Source organism: Coregonus clupeaformis, chromosome 8 (genome assembly GCF_020615455.1).
Source record: "Coregonus clupeaformis isolate EN_2021a chromosome 8, ASM2061545v1, whole genome shotgun sequence".
Taxonomy (NCBI): domain Eukaryota; kingdom Metazoa; phylum Chordata; class Actinopteri; order Salmoniformes; family Salmonidae; genus Coregonus; species Coregonus clupeaformis.
Window position 1 is genome coordinate 25,698,615 of NC_059199.1, and position 24,135 is coordinate 25,722,749.

At 42.5% G+C, this 24,135-nt stretch overlaps 1 protein-coding gene across 1 annotated transcript in view; it reads left to right on the forward strand.

The window, feature by feature from the left end:
• LOC121571447 (oxysterol-binding protein-related protein 10) overlaps positions 1–24,135 on the forward strand; it is a 98,393-nt gene that overhangs the window by 22,259 nt on the left and 51,999 nt on the right. Inside the window, exons 3-6 of the mRNA XM_041882906.2 lie at positions 2,954–3,033; positions 6,179–6,250; positions 9,606–9,806; positions 21,833–22,058. Coding sequence (XP_041738840.1) covers positions 2,954–3,033; positions 6,179–6,250; positions 9,606–9,806; positions 21,833–22,058 — 579 coding nt within the window. The remainder of the gene's footprint in view (positions 1–2,953; positions 3,034–6,178; positions 6,251–9,605; positions 9,807–21,832; positions 22,059–24,135) is intronic.

Below are 24,135 nucleotides of genomic sequence, written 5' to 3' on the forward strand. Positions count from 1 at the left end.
TTGAATGATCAAATGGCTAATTAAAGCTGTTGATCACATGATGCCATGAATAAGACACAAGGGCTGTTTAGAAGAGTCAAGTTATTTTGACGGCTTTTCAAGGGTTCTAATTGAGATGCCTGACTGCATATCAGACATTATTGTGAATTATTGAAGTAGTATAATGCTTTATAGAGGATATGGTGCTAACACCATAGACTGCAGAATCCCACTGCAGAATCCGACAAAGACTAAATATTTTTAAAGATCAATGAGATTATCAATGGAGCCTTATATGCAATGTTATAAAATATTTAATATTGCCTAGAACAAATTCAAGCTCATCCAGAATAAGGATCCATATTACTTCTACATACTATGGCTGGCAAAATAAAGGAAAGAGCAACACAAAGTGTCTTAGGGCTCAGACACGCCAACAGCGTTTGCTGGCAGAGAGTACTTAGCATCTCTGAACAGAGTGCCAGCCGTAATTTGCGAACTGAGTACACACCGATTTTACATGTAGAATCAAGTGAAAATGTCAAGTCACACGTCTATAGTGGTTGGTCCCTAAAACACAGCACGCTGAACGATGTGTGTGACTTTAATAGGGCGTCGGGCCACCACGAGACAGAATAGTTAATTTCGCCTTGGCATAGATTCTTTAAGTGTCTGGAACTCTTTTGGTGTTTTGTATAAGGTGGTGGAAAACGCTGTCTCAGGTACCACGCTAGAATCTCCCACAAGTGTTTAATTGGGTTGAGATCTGGTGACAAAGGCTGTGTTTACACAGGCAGCCCAATTCTGATCTTTTTTTCCACTAATTGGTCTTTTGACCAATCACATCAGATCTTTTTCAGAGCGTATCTGATTGGTCAAAAAGCTTGCACTGCGTAGTATAAGCTCCAGGCTTTACAATGTTCTTTCCAGCAACTGCAATAATTCCTACTGTCCCATAGTAGTCATGTTTAATAACTTAACTTCCAACAGTTATGAAGTACATATTCAGCGTGCTGCCCTGTCATTATCTCCACTCACCTTAATCAGATCCCCCACCAGCTCCCACAAAAGTATGAGACTATTATTTTAGCCAACAACATCCACTCGATCACTGTAATTAGCATCAGTGTAATTACATGGCCATGGTTAAATGCTTGAATGGCAATGGATAGACATTAGTGCTCTCTCTTTAGAGTCTATATTGAAGCGTATGTTGACCCCCTTATTGAAATTAAAATGGAATGTGTAGAGCATTGCTGACTAGGACGGGAGACCGTTGTTGCTCATTGTAAATGGGTAGGACTGTGTTGTGCTGCTTGTTCTCATTTGCCAAAACAAGCGTGGCTCATGCATCAACTGAATGGAACTGCCGCCCCTCCAACTCCAAACCAGGGACCTTTTTGAACAAAACACCAGCTTTGAATTTTTGATTAGCCTTGGCCTTCTTTTGGGGTTACCTTTTAGACGGAGCACAAGAATGACCTGGTCTTCGCTAAGTAAGGATTAGTGTGCAAGTAGCTCATGTTAGCGACTAAGCGTCCTTTTCATCATTCAAAACAGGTGCATATTTGCATATCCACATAACCGCTCAGCACTGCCTGATCCACCTCTGTTCATTGCAGCTAGCTAATTATGTACAATCACGGCAAAGCTTGTATAAATCAAGACCCAAAATTGCTGATCTAAATGTGTCGCAGACTGTAAACTGAGACGTTTTGAAAGGAAAATATATGCTGATGGTCTTAACAGACTGACAGCTGGGTACAGGTGTTTCATTATGAATAGCCTACATGAACACAGCCTTCTCTTGAGAGAGCAGAGGAGCTATTCACTGGAGAAGGTACTGTTTTAAGTGTCACATTGACATTTGTCAGTGTGGATGAGTCTCCTTCTGTCTCTTCACTCAGGCGACATTTCAGGTGCTTGAAAAATGCCTTAAGTGATTGACAGATACTCATGTCACAGTGCTCAAATGAGGCCATTACCATTCCAAGAAATGACTCATTCTCGAGCTAAACTCGCATGAATATAGATTCAACATTCAGCACTCCACCGTTCATGATCAACGTGCCCATTGTTTCAGTTAATCACTAATAGGGACTCCAGGAGTCCAGACAATGCTGCTATATTCGGTTCCGTTGCTAATGAAATGTTCTTAATTTCTCCTTGGATAGTTACCATAGCAACTGGAGACTTTGGTACATGTATCTCACTGAATAGGTTGAGATGCTGAATTGCTCTTGAACTAAAGTTTTACCAGTCAGTCACAATGATCAGCCAATTGGTCTAGCTAGTCTAGACGAAAGAGGTTGTACCATTTGTAGACAGGCTCTGCCAATTAATCAGTTAATGAAATGAAACAGGCTTATTGGTGTGTCTGGCCTCGGAGGGCAGTTTACAGCAGTTTACTGTCTTGTAAAACAAAAGGGGTCCAGTGAGTCACTTTTTCCATGGTTGGTGTTTGGATAGCAGGCCGTCTCTGGGCCTGTGAAATGTCTGCCATTTTAGCTACTCACACACACACTGTTGCCCCCATCATTGAGAGTTTAGGTGAAAAATCAAGCTTTCCATCAATCTGAACGTGTGTCTTAGAAAATGTTTTAGTGTGTTGTAGAATAAGGACACAGATGCTATTGTAAAGTTCAGTAGTTTACGAGCCCCTACACAGGGAGTTTGGGATCAACATAACAAACTAGTACTGATGCACTACAGTACTGAGTTCTGATGCACTACAACTATCAGACCCTGACCCTGTATCATAATACACAGTACATTGGCTGATAATGTGTCAGACAGAAATTGGATGTCAATCTGAAAAGTGATATGCAATACAGAATGACATACATTTTGTGATGACTACCTACCAATTGAACTGACCGTTAACTCGTATGATGATGATTTCCTATTTCTCCCATTGTGACGATGATTGTTATCGGAAATTAACATCTAATTAGCTCCTTTTGTGTCTCCGTAGCATCCGATGCCAAAGAGCAGCAGTTCTGGATGAACCAACTCCAAGCGTGTGCCAGACGCCATTCCGACAGCAGTGCCAAGGTGTGTACAACACACACACACACACACACACACACACACACACACTGCAGTCACTACTAAGCTCTAGCTCCTGGATATGTCCCTCAGGAGGAGCGGTGCAGTGACAGGGAAGCCTTGACTTTCCCTTAGAGATTAATATACCACTGAGTTTACAAATCGCATCCCACTTCTGTAAGCACAGCTCAGATTTATTGAATTACTTGGGTTCAGGCACCTTGGAGGAAATGAAATTGCTGTTAATATGGCTTTGGACAGATTGCTTGAATGGACAACTATGGTATTAGTGTAGGGGTCGAGAGAAAGGCTGTAGTTTGAGAGAAAGTAGCTTTGTGGTTGTGAGATTTTGTCGCAAACCGCTGTTGTTGGGTGCATTGTTGGCACACTGAAACAGCAAATGCTCTTTCCGATAGTGGTTGGATTTTGGAATGCTACTCCAGTGTAATTTGGCCTTGTGTTTTAGATTATTGTCCTGCTGAAAAGTGAATTTGTCTCCCAGTGTCTGTTGGAAAGTTGACTGAACCAGGTTTTCTTCTAGGATTTTGGCTGTGCTTAGGTCTGTTCCGTTTCTTTTTATCCTAAAAAACTCCATAGTCCTTGCCGATGACAAGCATTCACATAACATGATGCAGCCACCACCATGCTTGAAAATATGAACAGTGGTACTCAGTGTTGTATTGGATTTGCCCCAAACATAACGCTTTGTATTCTGGACATAAAGTTAATTTCTTTGCAGTTTTACTTTAGTGCCTTATTGCAATCAGGATACATGTTTTGGGATATTTGTTATTCTGTACAGGCTTCCTTCTTTTCACTCTGTCATTTAGGTTAGTATTGTGGTGTAACTACAATGTTGTTCCATCCTATCACAGCCATTAAACTCTGTAACTGTTTTAAATTCACCATTGGTGAAATCCCTGAGTGGTTTCCTTCCTCTCCGGCAACTGAGTTTTACATTTTAGTCATTTAACAGATGCTCTTATCCAGAGCTACATTTAGGGTTAAGTGCCTTGCTCAAGGGCAAGACAGATTTTTCACCTAGTCGGCTTGGGGATTCGAACCAGCGACCTTTCGGTTACTGGCCCAATGCTCTTAACCGCTTGGCTACCTGCCTCTCAGGAGTTAGGAAGGACGCCTGTATCGTTGGAGTGACTGGGTGTATTAAAACACTATCCAAAGTGTAATTAATAACTTCACCATGCTGAAAGGGATTTTCAATGTCTGCTTTTTATTAGATTTTTACCCATCTACCAATAGCTGCCCTTCTTTGCTGGGGATTGGAAAACCTCCCTGGTCTTTGTGGTTGAATCTGTGTTTGAAAGTCACTGCTTGACTGAGGGACCTTACAGATAATTGTATGTGTGGGGTACAGAGATGAGGTAGTCGTTAAAAAATCATGTTTAACCCTATTCTTGTACACAGAATGAGTCCATGCAACTTATTATGTGACTTGTTAAGCACAGTTTTACTCCTGAACTTATTTAGGCTTGCCATAACAAAGGGGTTGAATACTTATTGACTCAAGCTATTTCAGTTTTTCATTTTTAATGAATTTGTAAACATTTCTAAAAACATACTTCCACTTTTACATTATGTAATCCATTTTAAATTCAGGCGTGAATACAGATGAGTATTTGGGCTCACGAGTGGCGCAGCGGTCTAAGGCACTGCATCTCAGTACTAGAGGCGTCACTACAGACCCTGGTCCGATTCCAGGCTTTATCACAATCCGGACGTAATTGGGAGTCCCATAGGGTGGCGCGCAGTTGGCCCAGCGTCGTTTGGGTTTGGCCGGGGTAGGCTGTCATTGTAAATAAGAATTTGTTCTTAACTGACTAGCCTAGTTAAATAAAGGTTAAATAAATAAATACATGATTGCGTACCATCACCTCGGAGAGTGATCCTCTCTAGTAGATCTTATCTTGGCACCCCTCGTACACCTGCTCCTCCCTCCTCTACCCCTCTAACTCTCCTGCTATCTCCTCCCATAGGGCTTTGCAGCTGCTACAGTAGGAGTCAGCTATTCCCTTTGTAGAGTATCATCCCTGATTCTCTGTCTGTTTGAGAGTGAGAGGTAACCTGGGTACGTGCCACCTGGCAATAGCTTTGAAGGGGAACCCTTCCAAACCTATAAACTCTTTTTGATTTCAAAAGTTTTTGTGTGGGAAGGTCTGTGAAAGTCAGATTCAAGTCAAGGTCATGTTGAATCAGGACTGCCACCTGAGTGTTTAGTTTTTTTATTATACTGCAGCATATTGTGTTGTCTTTGTAGGAAAATGTTTCAGCAAATGGCCTATTCTTCAGTATACTAAATGTATATTTTGCTGTTTTTCTCTTCCTTTCATTCGCTCTCTCCTTCGCTTTCTCTCTCCCTCTCCCACAATCTCCCCATGTCTACAGACTGATTGTGTGAGTGCACCGCAGCAGTCTACAATCAATGCTCTCTCTGTCTGCATCTCCTCGCTCTCTCCCATCATGCATCACCCCCATTTCCTCCACCCCTGCCTCGTGGCACAGTAACTCTCATAAATATTGTTCCTGTTTCCTGTCAAAAAGACACGTTTCCTTATGTAAATGAGTTTATGTTAATCCATTGCCACTGTAGACTTGATTTGGGGAGTGTATAGAATAGAATTTGGGGAAGTATGGCTGGTTATGGACTCCTGCTTTCTTGGTATAATAGATAAGAGGGTAGCAGACCATGCATTCATCATCTCTGGAGCTCCAGCACAGCCTTATTGTTGGTCTCTGTTGGCTATGCACTGTGTCTGTCCGGGGTACATTGAAGCCAGTCTCCATGTGACAGAGGAGCCAGTGGCGTATCAGCCTCATTATGGAGTTACCCCATCCTCTGGATCTCTGCTGTGGGCCTTGACAGCCTGGTTTGGAAGTCACTGGGTTGTGAAGGGAACAGTAGAGATTTAGAACCTTCTGTATAGGAGTGAGCCAACCAGTTCATTTTAACAGTGGACGGAAGAAACGGAATCCGTTTTGCATCTGGGTCATGTTCAGTAGGGCACATAGTTTTGTAATGGAAAACAAAAATGGGCTTTTCTTATTGGACAAGTTCAGGTAGTATCTTTCCATTTCCCCACCTACTGAACACGACCCTGTACTGAGTTCTATGTTATTTTGTGTTTTGCCTTAGGTGTGGAAGTTTAAGGGATCGGATGAGCACCTGAATGTGACGAGAACGACGGGAGGCAGCCAGGAGGGGCTGGTGAGTCAAGATGCACCCGTCCACACCTGAGCTACTGACCTTGTACCAACAACTCACCCTGTACAAATAACTGATCCAACATAAACACCTGCCTACTCAATTTTCAGAGCTCTATATACTGAGACATAAATACACTTATAGGGTTGTCCATGTCTTCATCTCTCGCTGTGTCCTGGTTCTCACTTTCTGCACTCCTCCATATATTTGAAAGTGTAGAAAAAGCCTGTATGTTCTTGAAAGCTTTCATTGCAAACTCTCACATGCCACATACACCGTATAGCTATTCACTTTTTCAAAAAGTGCTGCACAGTTGAATAGACAGAGAAGTCCAATTATACTCCTTAACTTGGATCAGTAAGAAGAGGGTTTTTTCCTCTTGTCAAAAGCGGGTGGGCTTTTTTGGGTTCCTGTACCGTGACAGACAACCGTAGTAGTCTAATCGTGTCTAAGCTTCCCATTCTGCCTCAGAGATCAGAATCGCATCTCCTCCGAAGGCTAAGATGTATTCCTGGCTTAGCAAACACGATCTAGAATGAATCCGTGTAAGCCTGAGCACCGAAATACATTTGGGGAATGAGGGCATTTCTGTTCTATAGTATTTATTATCGCCAATGCTGGGTTTACAACTGATAAGTAAACTGAGCTTTCCTCAGTTTAGCTGCTAATTTACGCTTTCGGTGGAGATTTAAACTTTGTATTCAAAAAGCTGTCAAGCATTTTATACAATTTCTTTCAACGTGTCGGTCACCAGTTACAAATGGCAACCCTTTCTCTGATGTATTTACAATGACTTTCTTTGTACAGTAGTTGGTTCATGTAAGGAAGAAAAGCATCGCTTATTTTGCCTTAAGTTACATTTTCTACCACCCTGTAGTGGAAGAGAGGATGTTACTGTGTTATAAAATAACTCTCATGGATGTTTGAAATTCCTCTCATCCCGGCTCTTTGTGGAACTAATTCCCTGCAGAACCCTTAGCATATAATTTGCTTTTGATGCAGGAGTAGTTTGCATTCGGCGTCAGTCTCTCTTTCAGGTGCCTCTTAAAGGGCCCAGCTGAGCCCCATTGTAGATACATTTGAGTAGATTATTTCTGTCTTTTTGATACCGTCTCCTGACCTATGTGGCGCCCACCACCCACGTTCTATTATGGAGGGCCAAGTCAGCCCAAGCAGTAGGGGCACACCTGTGAGGGGAAGACATGCCGGTTGGGAGGGGGGGGAAGGGAGCTTGTTGAAATATTGCTGAGGTTGCAGTAAGTGGAGAGTGACTGCATTATGTATACAGTGTATGTAGATTTATTCACTCATGTGTTTCCTAATAGGGAAAGGCATGAACCAAGGGGTGGTAAATCTTTACCCTTCCCAAATTGGGGACCTAATAGAATGCAGAAATTGCAGAGTTTCATTAGTACACTATTTTTTGTACCCTCATGAGAAAAGTTCTTTCTGTATCCACTGAAAGGAAGAACAAGTAGCATAGTTCACAAGCTTGAATAATCTTTGCAGCATTCATAAATTAGCCTTGCTAGCAGATTGTAACGGGCTAATGTGTTGCTCCATTAGCCGTTACAGGATAGGTCATGTTTTTCGACCAACCTTAAATTGGCGATACTAAATTAGTTCTCGATTCAGGCAAACATGTATCTTCAAAAATGTCAGTATCCATTTGTAGGTGCTTTGTTTGAATTTAGAAAATGCTCCATTTATGTGTATGCCGCCATCTTGTCTATTTCAAATCTTCTCTCATTTATCGAGACAGGTAAGTGACATGCAGCACTTTGGGGTGAACCCACCTGTCTCAATCAATGAGAAAAGATTTGTATACATTGTTGGATTACTTCATGGAGAAAATTATTTTTTATTTTAATAACGGAGCATTTTCTAAATTCAAATTAACCACCTGCAACTGGACACGGAAATTTTAGAAGATGCATGTTTGGCCGAATCAAGAACAAAGATAGTATGGCAAGTTAAGGTTGGTCAAATTATCTGTGCTACTCCACAAACAGTACCTACCCTATAATGGCGAATGGAGCATCACATTAGCCGGTCAACATCTGCTAGCTAACGTTAGCCATGCATGACAGTAACTTTTCCTCTCCCAGCTTCAGTGATACAGATGGTTCTCTCGATCACTCTCTCTTTCTCTGGGTTCAGTGCTCGTTCTCATTATCCTTCCTTCACTCCCTCTCTCTGTCTCCATTCCGTATTTTGAAGACTCTGCCGTCTTCTCACCATTGCAGTTTACTGAAATGCCTGCAGCTCTGTGCCAGTTTTAGAGAGGAAAGACCGGAGCTGCTGTTGAACACATCTAAATGTTGAGTGTTCCCCCATTCTGATTTACTCACTGCTGTAGCTTCATGGCCCTGTTCTCACAGAAAGCTGCTGTCTCGCGATTTGAAACGTTGTTAGGGTGTGAATTTGAATGATACACATACATACTTGCGGCCATTGGAAAAAAGTATCTTGTACTTTCCTGCAGTGTCACAATGTGCCTTTTTCCGTTTGTGACTATTATGGCTCTAAGGTCCTGGGAGCGAGAGTTGCCGCTTCCAAAATGGAAGCCGAGTTGTTTCTCCTCCGGTGAGTAGTGCTCAGGGAGAGAGTAGTTTATTTGATATATTTATCTATCTTAACTCTGCTCTCTCTCTCGACTGTACTGTGCTGTGCTGTGCCCAGACCTCTGTGGTATCCAGGGTGGAGGGACGCTGTCTCTCTGGAACTGCTGTAAATTGATGGAGGGTGAGGACGGGTTCCGACTGAGAGACATGGTAGACAGACAGACAGACATGGCGGAGGGAAGGAGACAGAGAGGGAAAGAAGGAAGGAGAGAACCAGATTTAATTTTGGTGGTGGTGTAGAGCTATAAAGAAGACAGAAGGCAAAGGTCCACTTTTTAAGTTCTGTTGATAGCTTTTTAAATCTCTTTTAACTGGTCGTTCACCACTACGTACCTTATTTGCTCTTGTCAGGAGGGAAGTAGCCTGAAGCTAATTTAGGAGTTGAGTTCACTGGAGAGTTGGTAGCTTTTGCTCTGGTTTGTTTGGGGTTTGTGATAGCCTGGGTCTCTTGTTAAGGGTTAGTCACGGTTCTCCTCATACGACTGAAATGTGGACCTTTTAAGGAAACCACAAGGTGCTGTCTTCAGTTTGCTGCCCTTCGTCAGGGACTGGTTTCAACATGTCTTTCATACAGTACCCAAGCTTATTCAAGAAGGCTAAACCCCTTTCTGGTTTGACTCACAAACCAGACTCACAGTTCATAGGAGACAGGTGAACGGTAGAAGTAGGAAGTAGTTGAATGGTGTGGCAGTTCATATATCCCTCCTCAATCTTTTTTTGTATTTTTCTCTCAGGGCTCGTCGTCTTCTGGTCGGTCCCATAGCGTCTCCCTCCTCCCCCACCTCCCGCCAGCCTCCTCCTCGCCTGGTATCCAGAGGCACTTGGTGTGTGCGGGCACACCGAGCAACATCGTGACCATCACCCACCACAAGTCCCCAGCCGCTGCCCGACGGGCCAAGAACCAGTATCCTGGCCGACTACTGGAGGTCAAAGAGGTGGGTGGAACCTGAAACTGTCCCTCTGTGATGACATCATCATGGATTAATTGATTATATATTGTCGTAGGCGCTAGGCAGACTGCCAAATTCATCACAATGTCAGACAGATTGGAGTCATGGAGTTTGGATTTTTAAATGTACTATTTACACAATAGGGAATATTTCTGTTCAAAGTACATGACGCAGTCATTTCAAATTGACCCCAACATTGACCCCAACAACTTTTGTTTTAATACTGCACTGTATTTCTTGTCCTATGTGTTCAGTGTTTCTGCCTACCCTCTGGTGGGCCATTGGTGCAATGAGTTCAGCAAATATTTTTTGGCCTGGGCGTCTGACCCGATCAAAATTGACTGCACTGCGCTCTATGTCTCTAGCTTTAGCTGGCTTGGCGTTTCTCTGTATATATCCATACTGCTTAACATGGCATGCGACAAAGGGGAAAGCTAGCTTATAGGCTAGCTCAGCATTTCCCAAACTTGGTCCTGGGGACCCCAAGGGGTGCACGTTTTGGTTTTTGCCCTAGAACTACACAGCTGATTCAAATAAGGACATCATCAAGCTTTGATTATTTGAATCAGCTGTGTAGTGATTGAGCAAAAAACTAAACGTGCACCCCTTGGGGTCCCCAGGACCAAGTTTGGGAAATGCTGTGCTAGCTAATGTTGTGCCTATGGAGTGGTCTGAACTGGAGAGGTGGTGTGTCTTTATGTCTGAAGAGGATGAAAGGGCGTTATACCGGTAATTCCAGTTTTTGCTAAAATGGTTGAACAACCAACTGCAGAATTTGGCATTGATTTGCATGGACATTTTGGAGTTGTACTTTCGTGACTGAGAACCCCTTTAAATTGCCATTAGTCTTCCTCCAAAACTGACTCTGTACTTAGCTACTTTGTTGTATGTCTCTTTCCTTTAGGGGAAAATCCTATCAGTGTCAGACTGTGCTAAGCGGGCCCTTTACTCCATCAATTATACCCCATGGAGTTACCAAGCTGGCCAGTTCCGGCCACAGCCTGGTCCACATCTGCTCTGTCTTCATGCTCCGATAGCCTGGTTAAATCAGACTGAACACTGCACTTATCATTGTGAGCACAGCATTCAATCTGGGTTAACCAGGCTATTGCTCATATGCATTCACAAATTTCAGCTTTTCGCCCTGGAACGACTGATTTTGCAACCTTTCTGTTTAGCCTGTCTGCAGTCGGTTATAGTGATTTATTGAAAAAGATTACGTTGTACTACAGGCCGCATTTGCCAGAGACAGCGGATAAGGAATTTATTAAATCTTGATTGTCTGACACTTTTGGCTGAGCAGTCGCCTCATTTCCAACTTTTGTTTAGTTATCCCAAGCGGTCTAGTGTTGTTCCTGCTATTGTCAGTGGGCTGTGTACTTGTCTGCTGAACTATATAGATAAGATTACTTGAATACATTTCAGCTGATGGGAAGACTTCCCGAACTGATGACAAAGCGTGTTCTCATATCAGACGAGAAACTGTTTTTCGTCTAAGCTTTGCAAAAGGTAGGCCTAATACAATTTTTCAGGAGCGTCGGTAGGTACATTATGGGAAATTACTGGAAAGAGTGATGGATTGTGTATACTCTGATCTTTAGAAAAATTGTTGGCTTTGTTATTTTTGTTCATTATTATGCTTTGCCCTGAATGATTCGCAGGTTAGCGTTTTTTGTCATGAATCTTGTTCTGGAGGTAGCTCTGCAGAGTGGTCACTAGCTGGCACAGCCACAAAGTCATAAAATCTGATTTTAAACCTAACCTTAACCATACTGCTAACCCTAATGCCTAACCCTAACCTTAAATTAAGACCATATTTTCATGAATTTTTACAATATAGCCCATTTTGCAGCTGGCCTATTTAAGGGGAAATCACCCAGTTCTGCCTCCAGGACAAGACTTGTGACAGGCCTGGTGAATGGAGTATTAGCAGTGGACACACTTGTGCTGTACCATTGCCTCCGTCTGACATTGCCTTCCAGGAATGGGTGGAGGGCAGAACATTAGTTCCATTAGTTGCTGATAGCTTTGCATGGCACAAATAACAACAATTTTGCCCATTCAGTCTCTTAGACACTGGGTAAAGGACATGGCGGTCAGAACCTATTATTCCTACTGTAGCTACCGGACACCGTATCAATGCACAGGTATGAGAGCCAACAGCAAAGGTTGCTCTCTTTGAGGCTCTGCTTCTGGAACAAGGTGGCTTTGTACAGGTTCTCAGAAACCTGGAACTCTAAAAGGGCATTGGTGAATGGTACACCGGCTAGCAGGATAGCAAATAACTCATGTAATACTTTTTTTTAGCTGAGGAATTGGATCACCTAAGACCTCAGGGACTCAGCTAGTTAATATGAGGGGAGTAAGGAGCCATGGCACCCCCATGAAACTATATCTCTCGTATTTGTCCTCAATGGCATCATGTAAAATAAATGTTCTACTTGTGATTCAAACAACACTGTGGCAGGTTTTTAGTGCTGAGCGATTAGTGCTTTTTGAGGTCGTTTTGGTTAGATTGTAAAACATTTTTTTACGGTTTTCGGTTTCGATTAAAAAAACAACAACATTAAATGGACTATGCATTATGTGGGTTGAATGCTGTAACAACACAGAATAAAACAATTAATAAAAGTCCCATGATGGTAGTGACTGCCCATTACTGCTTATCATTTATTCACATTACTTTTTAATAAAATATTTAAGTTGTGTATATTACATATTGTTTTATTTGATTACTTATTTTTTCATTCCAAGTCATCTCATCTCTATAGAGCTGCTGCCTATGCTGTCTGACAAAATCCCTAGTTTGTAGTTCTTCAAAGTAAAGAAGGCATACTTTTATGACCGCTGAATACCAACTATCAATCACTTAGATCATGTATTTTTAGGTAGAGATACCTCGCGAAGCAACAGCTGCTCTCTATATCACCTCACGATCGCGCGTTCATCTCTCTTCCGTAGCAAGCGTAAAAGAAACAGACCGGACAAGTAGATGCGCAATGGATTATGGTCATTGTAGTTAATTAACATGTTTTATGCTCTACTACGTCGCACAGTTCAGGTTGGATCCGATTTATCTCTAGAGAAAGTGTGCGATGTGCTCATTGAGCTCACAGAAGAAGAAAAAAACTAAATGGAAATCAAATAATTGAACTTAAAAATTGTTTAAAAACCGAAAAAATAACCGAACTTTCGGTTAATTAATCAGCACTACAGGTTTTTGACATTCTTGGAAGAATCTCAATTTTTCATAAAGCCCTTTTAAATTCCTAATTCAGATCAGATGCACTATGCTGCATCACTCTTCACACTAAGAATAACTGTTTAAAATGAGATATTGTCTAAAGACATTAATGGAGAAACTACTGCAGGAGTGGCAACATTTCTCACCACTTGGAAAGTAGACTTGTTACCTGAAATGAACCCAGAGGGATTAGAGTAAATATCAAGCAGATGGTTTGATCGTTAAATAACCCAAACACTCATTTGGGCCCCTCTGAATTTGGACTTAGATTATAGGAAACTGGGTTGTCTTTCTCTTCTCTATGCTGTTTCAAGCTTGTGCTAACCTGCATTCTGCCCAAAAACAGCCCTGTAACATTTCCCTATTTCCATGGCCTGATTTTACATTCTATGCATCCCTCCATTTTCTAATTTTCTCCCTCATTCCCTCTCCTCCTTACCTTGTCTGTATGTTGTTACACTACCTCTCTATTCATGATGGTAATAATAATTATTATATTATTATTATTATTATTAATAAAGTCCCATAAAGATGGCTGGCAGCAGGCCAGGTGGTGGCGGAGCAGGAATGGAGCTGGGGCCTGGAGGCAGATTTATACACAGTCATGGAGGCTCTGGGATGGGAGGTGGCATTGCCGTCCTGCCCTGCTTACTGGGAGATTTATGAGATGGCACTTGACAGTGGTCCCAGAGTAGATTTTGCTGTCTTGCCAACTTCTATGGTCATTGTCACGCCATTGGCATCTCATCCATATTTTTGCTACATGTAGTATAGGATTAGACACATTTTCACTCATGATTAATGAACTTTCCTAGCTCCTGTAATAATAATTTGGTACACAGGTTAATCAATTAGTCAAATACGTCTGTAATCCCCTGAGAATGGCAGTGGTTTGGTAGGTTGTAGAGATAGACTGCTACTTAGTGTAGTTGTAAGTAGTGTAGAGCTGCCGCTTTCAAGGAACGGGACTCTAACCCGGACGCTTATAAGAAATCCCGCTATGACCTCCGACGAACCATCAAACAGGCAAAGAGTCAATACAGGTCTAAGATTGAATCATACTACACTGGCTCTGACGCTCGTCGGATGTGGCAGGGCTTGAAAACTATTACAGACTACAAAGGGAAGCACAGCCGCGAGCTGCCCAGTGACACAAGCCTACCAGACGAGCTAAACCACTTCTATGCTCGCTCGAGGCAAGCAACACTGAAGCATGCATGAGAGCACCAGCTGCTCCGGACGACTATGTGATCACGCTCTCCGTAGCCGATGTGAGTAAGACTTTTAAGCAGGTCAACATTCACAAGGCCGCAGGGCCAGACGGATTACCAGGACGTGTACTCCGAGCATGTGCTGACCAACTGGCAAGTGTCTTCACTGACATTTTCAACATGTCCCTGACTGAGTCTGTAATACCAACATGTTTCAAGCAGACCACCATAGTCCCCGTGCCCAAGAACTCTAAGATAACCTGCCTAAATGACTACCGACCCGTAGCACTGACGTCTGTAGCCATGAAGTGCTTTGAAAGACTGGTCATGGCTCACATCAACAGCATAATCCCAGAAACCCTAGACCCACTCCAATTTGCATACCGCCCCAACAGATCCACAGATGATGTAATCTCTATCGCACTCCACACTGCCCTTTCCCACCTGGACAAGAGGAACACCTACGTGAGAATGCTATTCATTGACTACAGCTCAGCATTCAACACCATAGTGCCCTCTAAGCTCATCACTAAGCTAAGGATCCTGGGACTAAACACCTCCCTCTGCAACTGGATCCTGGACTTCCTGACGGGCCGCCCCCAGGTGGTAAGGGTAGGTAACAACACATCTGCCACACTGATCCTCAACACGGGGGCCCCCTCAGGGGTGCGTGCTCAGTCCCCTCCTGTACTCTCTGTTCACCCATGACTGCATGGCCAGGCACGACTCCAACACCATCATTAAGTTTGCCGACGACACAACAGTGGTAGGCCTGATCACCGACAACGATGAGACAGCCTATAGGGAGGAGGTCAGAGATCTGGCCGTGTGGTGCCAGGACAACAACCTCTCCCTCAACGTGACCAAGACAAAGGAGATGATTGTGGACTACAGGAAAAAAAAGAGGACTGCGCACGCCCCCATTCTCATCGACGGGGCTGTAGTGGAACAGGTTGAGAGCTTCAAGTTCCTTGGTGTCCACATCACCAACGAACTATCATGGTCCAAACACACCAAGACAGTCGTGAAGAGGGCACGACAAAGCCTATTCCCCCTCAGGAGACTAAAAAGATTTGGCATGGGTCCTCAGATCCTCAAAAAATTATACAGCTGCACCATCGAGAGCATCCTGACTGGTTGCATCACCGCCTGGTATGGCAACTGCTTGGCCTCTGACCGCAAGGCACTACAGAGGGTAGTGCGTACGGCCCAGTACATCACTGGGGCAAAGCTCCCTGCCATCCAGGACCTCTATACCAGGCGGTGTCAGAGGAAGGCCCTCAAAATGCAACGGTACCCCCCTGTATATATAGCCTCCCTACTGTCACTTTATTCTATTGTATATATAGCCTCCCTACTGTCACTTTATTTTTACTTCTGCTCTTTTTTTCTCAACACTTTTTTGTTGTTGTTTTATTCTTACTTTTTTTGTTTAAAATAAATGCACTGTTGGTTAAGGGCTGTAAGTAAGCATTTCACTGTAATGTCTGCACCTGTTGTATTCGGCGCATGTGACCAATAAAATTTGATTTGATTTGAAAATTGTCAAAGACTCCAGCCACCCTAGTCATAGACTGTTCTCTCTGCTACCGCACGGCAAGCGGTACCGGAGTGCCAAGTCTAGGTCCAAAAGACTTCTCAACAGCTTCTACCCCCAAGCCATAAGACTCCTGAACAGCTAATCATGGCTACCCGGAATATTTGCACTGCCCCCCCACCCCATCCTTTTTACGCTGCTGCTACTCTGTTAAGTATTTATGCATAGTCACTTTAACTCTACCCACATGTACATATTACCTCAACTACCTCAACTAGGCGGTGCCCCCGCACATTGACTATGCAACGGTACCCCCCTGTATATATAGCCTCCCTACTGTCACTTTATTTTACTGTATATATAGCCTCCCTACTGTCACTTTATTTTACTTCTGCTCTTTTTTTTCTCAACACTTTTTTGTTGTTGTTTTATTCTTACTTTTTTTGTTTAAAATAAATGCACTGTTGGTTAAGGGCTGTAAGTAAGCATTTCACTGTAATGTCTGCACCTGTTGTATTCGGCGCATGTGACCAATACAATTTGATTTGATTTGATTTGACTTGGTGGGCTGTAGTAGTAGACGCTAGTAGTATATCACACCCCAGTAAATCTCCACATGATCCAACCGCTCTGCTCAGTCTTATGGAAACACAGCACACCGACACTCACTGGGCATCAAAACTCAAACCCAATACCCCCTGATGACATCCACCACATCCTCCCTGTGAACACTGGGAATGCTGCCATCATGCTGTTACCTTTCACTGGCAGGTTCCATCACCATCCGACCAGCTCGGAAACTAGAGCACATGACTTGACTCCAGCAGTGCTGCCTGTCACAACTGGCTGATGTGAACCCATCAGATGCCTGGACTCCCTGAGTAGAGCAGCACCACTGGGCATTTAGACAGCCATGGCTCAATGGTTCAGTCAGGTCAGGCTATTTCTATACTCTTCGTCTCTCCAGTGGGAAACGAAGGGAGGCAGTTTCAGTCTCTGCGCAGTTTCTACCTCCACACTGGCGGCCATTTTGGACCGAGCTGTTTTAGTTGGTCCACTCTCTGTGGACCCTCTGTTTCCTTGCTCTGGAGTCTTAAGACAAGGAGATGAGCTGTGTATACAAAGCGTATACTCATATATACAACTCGCTGGGAATTGTCAGTGTGCGTCACCATTTGAAGGATGTTGTTGCAGAGGTTTGTAGCATAGAGGTCACCCCTGGTGGACACAGTCCTTCTTGTTTTATCTCTTGACAGTTTTACAGTAAGGAGCCTGGTCCCTGACCGAGGGAGACTGTGGCCTAATTCAGTCAGGCTATCTCTACTGATGGGCTGTCTGTCTTTCTCTAAGTCAAAGTCATGTTGAATCAACCGTGAGTGTGAAGTCTCATGTCTGCCACCTGAGATGGTTTTATTTTTAGATTCTACTGCAGCATACTGTATTGGCTTTGTAGGAAATACTCTTATGCTATATGGCCCTGGACTCCTGGTTCACAGACTCTTTATATCTCTCTCTTTCTCCTTCCCCTTTCTCTCTCTCTCTCTCTCTCTCTCTCTCTCTCTCTCTCTCTCTCTCTCTCTCTCTCTCTCTCTCTCTCTCTCTCTCTCTCTCTCTCTCTCTCTCTCTCTCTCTCTCTCTCTCTCTCTCTCTCTCTCTCTCTCTCTCTCTCTCTCTCTCTCTCTCTCTCTCTCTCTCTCTCTCTCTCTCTCTCTCTCTCTCTCTCTCTCTCTCTCTCTCTCTCTCTCTCTCTCTCTCAGTCTCAGTCTCAGTCTCAGTCTCAGTCTCAGTCTCAGTCTCAGTCTCAAACTTGACTGAGTGGCTCTCCCACACCATTGTAAAAAATATATTTTGGAAGCTATAGAAATGCATTTATTAATGTCTTATTTGTTTTTTGCCACATTTTATTATATTACAGACACCTTAATGTATACTTTTACATTATATTATGTGAGCTAAATAAAAACAAATATAGAAACATTTTCCTTAAAGTATCATTTTTAGAGATTACTAATGTTACTGTCCCCACAAAGTACTTAAATACATGTAATTTTGTCCTTGAAACATTTAATTGAAATACTGTAGAATTCCATTCATTCCTATGGAGGACTGCTCCTACTGTGTAGTGCCAATATGACTGACCAGAGGCTTCAAAGCCTCTCAATGGCCAATACATAGCATCAGCAATCCAGGGTTTAAATACATCATTGGCCTCTACACACTAAACCCATGCTAATCCTAGTGAAAATCAGGGCTCACTCCTCAGGACACAGGGCCTCTGTCTGAGTGGTGGGATGGATGAGAGTTGTTTTACAACTGATCCACTGAACTGCAACTACTTCAGTCACATATGCTGACCTGTTGTGGGTCAGTTCGGTAACAGTTGTTTGTGTTTTTGAAGGAGAACGTAGAATTGCAGTGCAGTCCCCATAGAAAAGCATTTTGTCACTGATTTAAGTGTTTGATGTATAAAATGTCTACCAGAGGCTAGTCCTATCAATAACATCACATTTGTTTTGTTTGTATTGTAGTTGGATTAGCTACTTATTCCGTATCAATGGAAGTACCACAAATACGATATAACCCTGACTGTAATGGCTCTCACTGAATCTGTCAGTCAGCGAAACAACAGATGTGCCATTGAAGAGTGGGCTGCTGTGTGTTTGTGTTTGGGAAGCTATACAATATTCATGAACTGAACATTTATAGCATGATAAACAACACAGATTCATTAGTTAAAGTTTTATTTTCACATGCTCATGTACAGTGAAATGCTTAATTTGCATGCTCTACCGAACAGTTCAGTAATCAATATCAGAATAGTATAACTATTAAAAACATAAGAAATAAGATAGGAAGCTATAGGTCAGTGCCAATACCAAATATACAATGTGCAGGGATACAGCCCTTACCCGTGGTATATTGGCCATATACCACAAACCCCCGAGGTGCCTTATTGCTATTATAAACTGGTTACCAACATAAATAGAGCAGTAAAAATAAATGTTTGATTTTAACATGTATTGACGCCGGGGTGTGAATACTTACGTAAATGAAATGTTTCTGTATTTCATTTTCAATACATTTGCAAACATTTCTAAAAACAGGTTTTCACTTTGTCATTATGGGGTATTGTGTGTAGATGGGTGAGAAAAAAAATCAATTTAATCGATTTTGAATTCAGGCTGTAACACAACAAAATGTGGAAATAGACAAAGGGGTGTGAATACTTTCTGAAGGCACATGTGAACAGGAGTAATAGTGACCAATAGCAGGATAAAATAGATACCCAGAGAGTAGCCACTAGCTAGAACCGTCACTATGGTTTACCCATACAGGGATCCCCATGAAACCATGATTCCTTTTGATTTCCTCAGTAGTTAGATTCAAAACGCATTTGATTTTATTCAATTCATAAGAAATGATTCATTTAAAGGAATAGTTAGCCCCCAAAAGATCAGCTTTAATATTGCAGATAGATTGTAACTTCCATCAATGTAATTGTCTGTATCACTTCCAATCCCCCATATGTTTTTTTTCATACATATATATATATATATATATATATATATATCCTTTAAAAAATATATATATTTCCCTTTATTACTTTCCAACCCCACCACCCCTTCCCTAATTGGAGTAAACTATTGAACAACAAAGATTAGGCCTCTACTTCCAGCTTATACATACTATATACATACTATATACATTTTATGGACACAGTCAATTTTACAATAATTCTATTTTGTTTGTTTTTACTCCTGAACTTCCTCTACCCTCAACCTCTCCGATCATTTTCATGATGTCCATCCGGTTTGCTTCTAAATGCTGTATCTTTCTAACTGTGCTCTTTCACAAAAGCTCTCAACCTATAACCTATATACTTATTATGGACACAGTATGCTTTACATTAGTTATCTTGTTGTTATTAGTTGTTGTTAGTTGTTATTAGTGTCATCCTTCAACTCCATTCAACACCTCCCATCTATCTCTTAACACCATCCATATTGGATTTCTATTTGCCATATATTTTTCAACTGTACTGTGATGTTTTACAAAAGTTCTGAACCCTTCTATTCTCATTGTTACTACAGATTGTAAATTGAAAATAAACATTTTTGCAAAAGTATGATTATATTATTGATCGATTGACTGACTTTTCAGATCACCCAGTAGTGCTATCTGCAGGGTTAGCTCCAGGTAAATATTGCAATCCTTTAGCCATTCCTGGACCTGTGTCCAAAAACAAGCTACAAATGGACAGTACCAAAACAAATGATTCTGTCTCTTCGCAGCAAAATCTGCAGAGCTGGGAAGATTGTATCCCCCATATAAATAACGTTCTATTGGTAGCAAGAATTTTGTATAATAATTTAAATTGAAAAATTCAAAGTTTTGAATCTGGCGTTGTTTTGCGTATCAGTTCATAAACACTATTATTTAAACATTTTCGTCATTTTAGCAGACGCTGTTATCCAGAGCGACTTACAGTTAGTGAGTGCATAAATTTTTTTTTTTTCATACTGGTCCCCCGTGGGAATCGAACCTACAACCCTGCCGTTGCAAGAGCCTTGCTCTACCAACTGAGCTACACAGGACTATGCCATGGAATCAGTACGTCAAACATTTCTTCCCAACTATTTTGCAATCTATATGGGACGGCTGTCAATCCTTTGGTCCTTAAATGAAACTGGTATACTTTTTTATTTATCACAATTTTCTTTAACCAATTATGTTCTTTAATGCAGGGCCGACAGACAAGTTCTTTACTTTTCCCCCCTTCCACTTTCCTCTTCCATTTTTGCGGTAATGCTGAAATTATTTGGTTGTAATTTTGGGTAGAGCAGATATTTCCATATGTTTTTGTTAGCTGCATGTGCGACATAACTCCACCAGTCCTACCTATGATATCATTTACGAAGATTATACTTTTAATTTTTTTATTTAAAAAGATAATGTTTTTTTTATCAATTAGTATATTTGAGTTTAACCACAATATTTGTTGCATTATTTGTTCTGTCGTTTCTGGAGGATTCAATTGAAATTGCAACCAACTTACTATGGCTTGTTTTAGATATAGTGATATTTGGGAGATTATTTCCTTTTCAAATAACTGAAAGTGAGAGGTTGTAATCTGAATAAAGGGAAAAGGGCCATTCTTGAACATTGGGTGAGACAATCTTACTAATTTGCTAGAGAACCAGTTCAGATTTAAGTATAACTTTTGTATGACTGAAGCTTTTTTAGTGATAGGTCTAATGCTTTAATATGTAATCATTTCTGTCCTCCGAATTCATATTCATTATATAAATAGGCCCGTTTAATTTTGTCTGGCTTGCCGTTCCAAATAAAATTGATTTTTTTTTCTCTCATATAAAAAAAAAAAAACTGTTCACCAGGCGTAGGCAAGACCATAAGCAAATAGGTAAACTGGGATAATACTAGAGTTAATCAGGGGGATTTTTCCACAAATTGACAGGTATTTACCTTTCCATGGTAGCAAGATCAAATATGAAGTTTTACCAAATTTTCACCTAGGCTTCATTTAGATGCTGGTTATTTAGCAACATCCAGCATATTCTGGCAAGCATTTTCCAAGCATGTAACAATGTTAATAGAAACACACTAGGTTGATTCGTAGCCTCTCTTTTTTAAGTGAGAGATTTCCCAAGGTAAAGTTTGTTGTGTCTGCTGCCCTGGCATTCTCAGGGTCACAGTGAGGTCAGTGCATCTGTTGCTCAGGGAGTTTGAGCAGCTGCAGCCGTTCCCACAGATACTAGAACGTAACAACATGGGGAGAGAAGAGATGCAGAACACGTATTCTTCAATTCCACATAATCCTCTATTCATCTGTCAAATATAACCCCTTCAACTTTTAGTCATTGATAAAGTTGGCAGCTAAGGTTGAGGAGTGGTAGCTAATGTTGAGGAGGTACATGTATGTGTCAATGTATTGTATCTAAATGTGAAAGTTATTCTGAAATTGACACAAACCCTTTAACTCTGTCCTGTCCTCCCTCAGGCGATGAGCCAAGCAGAGGGCCAACAGAAGAACCTGGTCCAATCCATTGAGTCCCTCCCCACGCGAGGACCCCTTTCCTGCCTGGACCAGGACCTCCTGCTCCTCAAAGCCACATCGGCCGCCACCCTGAGCTGCCTGGGAGAGTGCCTGAACATCCTGCAACAGACCCAAACCCACAGCCAGCCCCAGGCCTCCCAGCCCAACCACACCCGCGGTCCCCCCTCCGGTGAGTCCGCCACGGGCATCCCTCCCCTGGCGTTGGCCCCCCTGTCCTCCCTTCCAGACCCCGACAGCAGCAGCAAGGGCCACATGATCATGGAGGTAGAATGTGGCCCTTGCCCCTATCTAACCGGAGCCATGAACTTGAGTGTCTGTAATAAATGTTGTTGAATGTTGCATCCGTGGTGTTGTTTTTTCATAGTTTGTAGTTTTGGTCTTGTTCTTTTTTTATTGATGTATTTTTTTCATTAATTGTTCTGTTATGTCTTGATGAATGGCATTGATATTATTCCTTCTCAAACTAATAATTATGTGTGTGAGTGTGTATTTATGGTCGATATTGTTTACAACAGGTTAACAAAAGCATTTGTCTGTGGCCCTTAGTCAGTGCATGTCAGAAAATGATGAGGGTGGGTCTATGTTTGTATGTGTGTATGAAAGAGCCTACTACAATACAACTATGCACTTGAAAGTTTCCACTGGAGTTAATCTATGCCAAATCCTATGCCAAATACACAAAGGTGCCTACAACTCAATTTATCTGCCATGTTAACCCTCTCTGTGCCAGAACATAGATCCAATAAAGATCTTTCAAAGCAAACCTCTCGCAGCCTTAGGGTGCTTCCATGTGTGTCTATGGCCCCTCTTGGGCATAGAGGTGGGTTGATGGGTGTTGGAATGTACAATAAAATGACTTGCTTGGATGGGTGAAGGTGGAAGTACTCCTCAATACTGGCCTTCTATATAATCTGTTTTCTCCTCCCATATTGATCATTAAATTCCCTGGATCAGCACTAAGGGGTGAATCCTAACTTCCACTTAAGTAAAAATTTCACTTGGAGATGCATTGATGTCAATGGAAGAATAACTGAAAAGTCTACTTAAGTGGAAGAGGATTCGCCCCTTCAAGAAAACCTTCCAGCTTTTCCCAATCTACTACTGATCCAGGGTCAGTGTCTGTTATAAATACATGGTTATATTTGACATAAGGTTGGGGCTGAGCTGATCCTAGAGCAGTACTTATGAACAACCAACCTCCCTATGGTGCAAGTAGATGATTTGGGTGGGAATGAGGATGAGGGTTGGGATGGGGGTTGTTTCTCTGTCTCCTTATGTCCTCTCTTCTGGTGTTCTCCTTATTTATGTCCTAACAGTCACCCTGCCCTGTACGTCAGACAGGGGGTGGTGTGGAGTGGGACCGCCAGGCCGCAAGTACAAACCAGTTTCTTTCCGCTGCCTGGCTAACAATGCGTCGTCTTGTGGGGGACCTGCTGTGCCCCGGCTCCGGCATGTACCCCGCACGCCCTAGCAGGGTTGTTTTGGGTGTTGGGTTTAAGAGTAACTGGGATGAAGGTGGCACTGGCATGGGTATATTCCAGATTAGGACTGTGGCGCACTGGAGTGTTGGGCGGGGTGGGTCAACATCCATTCCACACTGTCCTGAGCCAACCCTTGCCACACCCACTGCATGGGCAGGGTCACGTTGTTGCATGGCGCCCAAAAAGCGCCAAGCATGAGGTTGGACCACGAATTGGCTGGCTGGCACAGTCCATCCGGGCTCGGACGCAATGGACCACCACCTTAGAATCCGTTTGGCACTGTGAGTACTGTATGTCTGGAGCTTTTAGGGTCTTTGTGGAACTTCCACAAACCCTGTACTTTCTATTGGGCTGCATACTGAGTGATGTCATGGAGGATCTGGCTGCTCGTCGCTCTCTTTGTTCTGGTGCTCCCACTTCTAAACAGCTTGCTGACGGCTTATTTGAAATGTTTAATGTGGAGCGTTTCCTTTTTGGAGATCACAATCCGTAAAGGAATGAATTGCTTGGCCAAGAGTTTTTATTTTATCCCCACCGTGAAAGAACTAGCAAATGTGCCATGTCTCCATTGGAATGGAACTAAGGGGCAAATCAAATGGCATGTCACACTGAGACCTGAAATTAATTAGAGAGCTGAATGCGTTTGACTTCTTATATGGGAGGTGGGGAGGAGGGAGATTGTCATAGTGTTGGGTGGGTAAAGCGGCACAAATGAGTAGCATTGAGGTCACAGCCCTGAAATGGAAGGTAAAGCCATTGGAAACG